Source organism: Chiloscyllium plagiosum, unplaced genomic scaffold (assembly GCF_037043375.1).
Source record: "Chiloscyllium plagiosum isolate Xiang-an unplaced genomic scaffold, Cpla_swu_hap1 HiC_scaffold_38, whole genome shotgun sequence".
In the NCBI taxonomy this organism is placed as follows: domain Eukaryota; kingdom Metazoa; phylum Chordata; class Chondrichthyes; order Orectolobiformes; family Hemiscylliidae; genus Chiloscyllium; species Chiloscyllium plagiosum.
The window spans coordinates 35,469,368-35,477,043 of NW_028270176.1; the positions used below are offsets into that span (position 1 = coordinate 35,469,368).

The window sequence follows — 7,676 nt, forward strand, 5'->3', positions numbered from 1 at the left end:
CCCTCTCTCTCTTCTCGGCCCCCCCTCTCTCCAGCAGCCTGTGACACTGTCATCATCTTTCTCTCTCTCTCTTCTTTCCTCTCTCACTTTCTCTCTCTCTCTGGTACTCCACTCTCTCAGTCTCTGTGAGACTTTTTCTCTCTCACAGCCTGCCCCCACTCTCTCTCTCTCTCAGTCTGTCTCTCTCTCACAGCCTGTCTCCTCTCTGTCTCTCTCTCTCTCACAGTCTCTCTCTCTCTCTCCCTCTGTCTCTCACAGCCTGTCCCCTCTCTCTGTCTGTCTCTGTCTCTCCCTTTGTCCCTTCCTCTGCCTCTCTCTCTCTCTCTCTCTAGCTCTATCTTACTCCCTCTCTCTCTCACACACTCCCTATCCCCATCTTTGTTCACCTCTCTTAATTTCTCTCCCTGTTTCTCAGTCTCTGTCTTTCTCTCTCAATGTCTCTCTCTGTTCCTCTCTCAAAATTTCTCTTTCTCTCTCTTAATCTCTCGTTCCCTCTCTCTCAATCTCTCTCTCTGCCCATCACTCTGTCTTTCTCTCTCTCTCTCTCTATCTGGAGATGCCGGTGTTGGACTGGGGTGTACAAAATTAAAAATCACACAACACCAGGTTATAGTCCAACAGGTTTAATTGGAAGCACACTAGCTTTCGGAGTGACGCTCCTTCATCAGGTGATTGTGGAGAATAAGACTGTAAGACACAGAATTTACAGCAACCTTTGCTGTAAATTCTGTGTCTTACAATCTTATTCTCCACAACCACCCGATGAAGGAGTGGTGCTCCGAAAGCTAGTGCTTCCAATTAAACCTGTTGGACAATAACCTGGGGTTGTGTGATTTTAAACTTTCTCTTCAGCAATCGCTTGCTCCCTCTCTCTCAATCTCTCTCTGCCTGCACCTTGTTGCCTATTCCTCAGAAAGCTGACTGTGTCTGAGATGATCAGCCAGATCCGATGGGATTCAATAGGACAGAGTGAAGAGTGTCTCTGAGGTGTTGCTGTGGGGAGCACTGTCCTACTGCTGGGAAATGGTGACAGCGGGTCAATTGAATTTGCTGCACATTTTGCCAACACGATGCAGAAAGCTGTAACTGAATCTCGCATACATTCTAATTACAGAGAGTTTCAATTTCACGGTCACAGGTCCCAGCTGGATTTCACTATGCAGAGAGGTAAATTCTACAGCACTCCCCGGTATCTGTTATTCTGTATATAAACCTCCCTGAACCCCTCGGCTAGATTCCAGTCTGTAACTCCCTCCCAGGTATCTGTTATTCTGTATATAAACCCCACCCTGAACCCCTCGATTAGATCCCAGTCTGTAACTCCCTCCCGGGGTATCTGTTATTCTGTATATAACCCACCCCGAACCCCTCGATTAGATTCCAGTCTGTAACTCCCTCCCGGGGTATCTGTTATTCTGTATATAAATCACCACGAACCCCTCGATTAGATTCCAGTCTGTAACTCCCTCCCGGGGTATCTGTTATTCTGTATATAAACCACCCCGAACCCCTCGATTAGATCCCAGTCTGTAACTCCCTCCCGGGTATCTGTTATTCTGTATATAAACCCCCCCGAACCCCTCGATTAGATTCCAGTCTGTAACTCCCTCCCAGGGTATCTGTTATTCTGTATATAAACCCCCCCGAACCCCTCGATTAGATTCCAGTCTGTAACTCCCTCCCAGGGTATCTGTTATTCTGTATATAAACCCCCCCGAACCCCTCGATTAGATTCCAGTCTGTAACTCCCTCCTGGGGTATCTGTTATTCTGTATATAAACCCCCCCGAACCCCTCGATTAGATTCCAGTCTGTAATTCCCTCCCGGGTATCTGTTATTCTGTATATAAACCACCCCCGAACCCCTCGATTAGATTCCAGTCTGTAACTCCCTCCCGAGTATCTGTTATTCTGTATATAAACCCCCCCGAACCCCTCGATTAGATTCCAGTCTGTATCTCCCTCCCAGGGTATCTGTTATTCTGTATATAAACCCCCCCAAACCCCTCGATTAGATTCCAGTCTGTAACTCCCTCCCAGGGTACCTGTTATTCTGTATATAATCCACCCCGAACCCCTCGATTAGATTCCAGTCTGTAACTCCCTCCTGGGGTATCTGTTATTCTGTATATAAACCCCCCCGAACCCCTCGATTAGATTCCAGTCTGTAATTCCCTCCCGGGGTATCTGTTATTCTGTATATAAACTCCCCCGAACCCCTCGATTAGATTCCAGTCTGTAATTCCCTCCCGGGTATCTGTTATTCTGTCTATAAACCACCCCCGAACCCCTCGATTAGATTCCAGTCTGTAATTCCCTCCCGGGGTATCTGTTATTCTGTATATAAACCCCCGCGAACCCCTCGATTAGATTCCAGTCTGTAATTCCCTCCCGGGGTATCTGTTATTCTGTATATAAACCCCCCCGAACCCCTCGATTAGATCCCAGTCTGTAACTCCCTCCCGGGTATCTGTTATTCTGTATATAAACGCCCCCGAACCCCTCGATTAGATTCCAGTCTGTAATTCCCTCCCGGGTATCTGTTATTCTGTATATAAACCACCCCCGAACCCCTCGATTAGATTCCAGTCTGTAATTCCCTCCCGGGGTATCTGTTATTCTGTATATAAACCCCCCCGAACCCCTCGATTAGATTCCAGTCTGTAATTCCCTCCCGGGGTATCTGTTATTCTGTATATAAACCCCCCCGAACCCCTCGATTAGATCCCAGTCTGTAACTCCCTCCCGGGTATCTGTTATTCTGTATATAAACCACCCCGAACCCCTCGATTAGATTCCAGTCTGTAACTCCCTCCCGGGTATCTGTTATTCTGTATATAACCAACCCCGAACCCCTCGATTAGATTCCAGTCTGTAACTCCCTCCCAGGGTATCTGTTATTCTGTATATAAACCACCCCTGAACCCCTCGATTAGATTCCAGTCTGTAACTCCCTCCTGAGTATCTGTTATTCTGTATATAACCCACCCCGAACCCCTCGATTAGATCCCAGTCTGTAATTCCCTCCCAGGGTATCTGTTATTCTGTATATAAACGACCCCGAACCCCTCGATTAGATTCCAGTCTGTAACTCCCTCCGGGGGTATCTGTTATTCTGTATATAACCCCCCCCGAACCCCTCGATTAGATTCCAGTCTGTAATTCCCTCCCGGGGTATCTGTTATTCTGTATATAAACCCCGCCCCGAACCCCTCGATTAGATCCCAGTCTGTAACTCCCTCCCGGGGTATCTGTTATACTGTATATAAACCACCCCGAGCCCCTCGATTAGATCCCAGTCTGTAACTCCCTCCCGGGGTATCTGTTATTCTGTATATAAACCCCGCCCCGAACCCCTCGATTAGATCCCAGTCTGTAACTCCCTCCCGGGTATCTGTTATTCTGTATATAAACCACCCCGAACCCCTCGATTAGATTCCAGTCTGTAATTCCCTCCCGGGGTATCTGTTATTCTGTATATAAACCCCCCCAAACCCCTCAATTAGATTCCAGTCTGTAACTCCCTCATGCAGACTCTATGTGCCGGGCTGTGAGCATACAAACAGAAGTTGTAGTAAGATTAGAAACGCCCTTCTCAGAATTTTCTGTCAGAATCCCAAACAAATGTAACTGAAGACTAGTGCTACTCTGTTAATACACCCCTTAGACAGCGCTGAGGGAGGGCTGCACTGTTGGAGGGTCAGTGCTGAGGGAGTGGGCACTGTCGGAGGGTCAGTGCTGAGGGAGTGCCGCACTGTTGGAGGGTCAGTGCTGAGGGAGGGCTGCACTGTCAGAGGGTCAGTGCTGAGGGAGTGGGCACTGTCGGAGGGTCAGTGCTGAGGGAGTATACCACATCTCCCCTTATCACCAGTTCTTACCCCCCTTGTGTGTTTATACAGCCTCCCTCCCCAACACATCCACACCATTCCCTACTGCACCCACTCCCTGTGGGAGTCAGTCCCACATTCCCAACCCCCTCACTCCCAGTGGGAGTAAACTCCACATTGCCGCCTACTCCCTGTGGGAGTGAGTCGCACATTCCTCCCCCCAATTCCCAGTGGGAGTGAGCTCCACAATCCCCCCCCATCTCCCAGTGGGAGTGAGCCCCACATTTCCCCACCCCACTCCCTGTGGGAGTGAGACCCACATTCCCCCCCAACTCCCTGTGGGAATGAGCCCCACCCCACCCCCACTCCCTGTGGGAGTGAGCCCCACATCTCCCCCCCCACTCCCTGTGGGAGTGAGCCCCACATCCCCCCCACTCCCTGTGGGATTGAGCCCCACATACCCCCTACTCCCAGTGGGATTGAGCCCCACATCCCCCCCTACTCCCAGTGGGAGTGAGCCCCACATTCCACCCCCCCCACTCCCGGTGGGTGTCAGTTCCACATTCCCCCCTCCCCACCATACTCCCTGTGGGAGTGAGCCCCACATTCTCCCCCCCCCACTCCCTGTGGGAGTGAGCCCCACATGCCCCCCCCCACTCCCTGTGGGAGTGAGCCCCACATTCCCCCCCACTCCCAGTGGGAGTGAGCTCCACATTCCCCCCCCCCCCCCTCCCTGTGGGTGTCAGTTCCACATTCCCCCCTCCCCACCCCATTCCCTGTGGGATGAGTCCCACATTCACCCCCCCCACTCCCAGTGGGTGTGATCCCACATTCCCCCCCCCCACTTCCTGTGTGAGTGAGCCCCACATTCCTCCCCACTCCCAGTGGGAGTGAGCTCCACATTCCCCTCCCCCCCCCTCCCTGTGGGTGTCAGTCCCACATTCCCCCCTCCCCACCCCATTCCCAGTGGGTGTGATCCACATTCCCCCCCCCATTCCCTGTGGGAATGAGCCCCACATTCCACCCCCCCTGGGAGTGAGTCCCACATTCCCCCACCCCACTCCCTGTGGGAGTGAGCCCCACATTCCACCCCCACTCCCTGTGGGAGTGAGCCCCACATCCCCTCCCTGTGATTCCCAGCTCTTCTGTCGAGCGGTGAAGTGCTGGGAAGGGGAGAGTTGTGACACGTTGAGAAACAGTTGTTCAGGAAGGGGTTAAGGACACAGAGCCTCTCCCTCCTCCCAGAGCCTGGAGAGGGTGTGGAATGAATATTTAAGTAGGTGACTGTTGCATTTCCTGGCTTGTTGCTGAGTTTAACCTTGGTTGTTAGTGCTTCTGCTGTGGAGACGAATTCTTTTGTAAGTCACTGTGGACCGGATTAGTAGCTACTGTCTGTCTTTTTAATTGTGGGGAAGGGGGACGAGACAGAGACAGAGAGAGAGGAGGGGAGCTGTTTGTGAAAGAGCTGTACTGGGTTCCTCAGGAAGCAGAGAATCAGAATCCCATCTTCCTTTCAGTCAGGCCTGTGTTCCCATAAAAACGCATCCATATTGTGTATGGTAAACCTGTTAGATTCAACTGCTGTTGAGGAGGGTGGGGGGAATTTAGGGACAGTAGCTGTTTTCACAAACATGCAAACCGCTCCCCCTTTTCTCGTTATCTCCAGAATCGTTAGAGCTTACAATCCCTTCTTGGAATCTCCCTCCTTTTCCTCAACCACCATTTTTCACTGACTTGTGTCCCCTATGTGGGGAGGTGTTTGTCTTTGGAGAGTGTGTGTGTAAACCTAACACCATTTCCTTTTCCGAATTAAAAGTCATTTCTCCCCAGTCCATTTCCGAACTGCTAATCCCTCTTCACTCCCCTCCCACGGACCAGACAGAAATAAACTCTTTTCTGTCTTTTGTTTGTGGAATTAAAGCAAATCTTCCGGGAATTGTTGACTCAGTGATCTGTAAGATCTCTCTCTCTCTCTCTCTGTATCGTTTTAAAATTAAACATTCTATTGCTCCTTTAGTAACTTTGTGAGTGAGTGAGTGAGAGAGTGTGTGTAAAATTCTCTCACAGCTCTGAAATTGATGTTTTTCCCCTCCTCTCCCTTTTCAAAGAATGGTCTTTCTGTTTTATTCTGTCACCTGGGTTTCCTGTGATCTGGGCAGAGGAGATGACCTGGGGTGTGCAGTGAGAGAGGGGCTCACTGATCTGTGTTAATGGTTTTTTTTTTAAAAAAAACTTTTTGTTGTGTTTTTTCTCTCTGGAAGGCAGGTCCGAGATGACTGGGACAGCAGCCGGCCTGATTGTGCTCACAGCCGGTAAGGTTCTGTCTGCCTTTGGGGAGGGGGGGTGAGGTTCTGGCCTGATGTCTTTGCTGGGGCTGGGGGAGGATTGTGATTTTTTTTTTTGTCTTCTGGGATTAGAGTCACACACACACACACACACAGCTCTCTTTATTTCTGAGGGGTGGGGGGGGTGGGGGGATGAAGGAAAAGGATTTTGTTTTCTCCCTGTCGCTACATCCACACGCACAGAAACAGGGCTGTGGTCTGAGGGACTGGCCCTTTGGGATCTTTCTGTGCGTTGTTTGCTCTAACTCCACCCCAGTTACTATACAGAGGGAAGATTATTTGTAGCTCTCTCTTGCTCTTCCTCCCTCTGTGTGTGTCTGTCCCTCCATCTGTCTGTGTGTGTCTCGCTCTCTTTCTCTCTCTCTGTGTCTGTGTGTCTCTCTCTCTCTCTCGCTCTGTGTGTGTGTGTGTCTCTCTCTGTCTCTCTCGCTCTCTGTGTGTGTCTCTGTGTGTCTCTGTGTGTGTGTGTGTGTGTGTCTCTCTCTGTCTCTCTCTCTGTCTCGCTCTGTGTGTGTCTCTCTGTCTCTCGCTCTGTGTGCGTGTGTGTCTCTCTCTCTGTCTCTCGCTCTGTGTGCGTGCGTGTCTCTCTTGCTCTGTCTCTGTGTCAGTCTCTCTCTTGCTCTGTGTCAGTCTCTCTCTCGCTCTGTCGCTTTGTCACAGTGTGTGAGTCTGTCTCTCTCTCTGTCTCTGTCTCTGTGTCTCTCTCTTTCGCTCTGTCTCTGTCTCTCTCTCTCTCTCTCTGTTGCTGTGTGTGTCTCTCTCTCTCGCTCATCTAAGATTGCATTATAGATGTTTCCCCGTGTCCTTCGGGGAATGTACAAACACTGAACGCACTAGAGAGCTTGCACACACTCTGGTGGTATCTGTGAGCAGGGGAGAGGAGTTGAAGGAGATGGGACCTGGTGGACTGGAAGTGAATGCTGTGTTTCTGTACTCACCTAGCAGTTCCACCACAACCTGCTAGCTTTCTGTCTGTTCCAGATTATCAACTTCCTCCAGCGTTTCCCTCTGTGAGTGAATCAAGGGGTTATTGAAGGGAGGGGGTGGGAAGCTGGATTTGAGGTTGATCCGAGGCAGCCATGATCTCATTGAATGCTGGGGAGGACTTGATGGGCTGAATGGCCCCTGACTGCTGCATATGTGACCAGGCTCTGACGTTGTGAATTCGATGGCCACAGAGCAAGTATATCGGCCGTTCCCTCCTGGGTCAGAATCCTGGGATTCCCTCCCTCGGGGACATTGTGGGGCTACCCTACAGCACATGGACTGCAGCGGGTCAAGGAGGCAGCTCACCCCCCACCTTCCCAAGGGGGGGCAACTAGGGAGGGTCGGATTGGAATATCCAGTGATGTTCCAGCCCTGAGAGGGATGGAGGGAGTGAAAGGGGGACCCTGACTGTGTGCTTCCCCTCACCCCCTCCCCTCACCCCCTCCCCTCACCCCCGAGGGGGGCAACTAATGTCCTTCAGGGAAGGATATTTCCTGTCCTTACCTGGTCTGGGCTGA

The 7,676-nt window shown here is 51.1% G+C and overlaps 1 protein-coding gene across 2 annotated transcripts in view; it reads left to right on the plus strand.

Moving 5' to 3' along the window:
• The first annotated feature begins 5,114 nt into the window (after positions 1-5,114).
• Positions 5,115-7,676, plus strand: part of LOC122540001 (FXYD domain-containing ion transport regulator 3-like) — a 30,083-nt gene continuing 27,521 nt past the window's right edge. Inside the window, exons 1-2 of one of the 2 annotated variants that reach the window (XM_087980765.1) lie at positions 5,115-5,184; positions 6,088-6,138. In XM_087980765.1, the coding sequence (XP_087836891.1) occupies positions 6,099-6,138 (40 nt within the window). In that variant the 5' untranslated portion in view covers positions 5,115-5,184; positions 6,088-6,098. The remainder of the gene's footprint in view (positions 5,185-6,087; positions 6,139-7,676) is intronic. The other variant, XM_087980766.1, reaches the window with a different exon arrangement.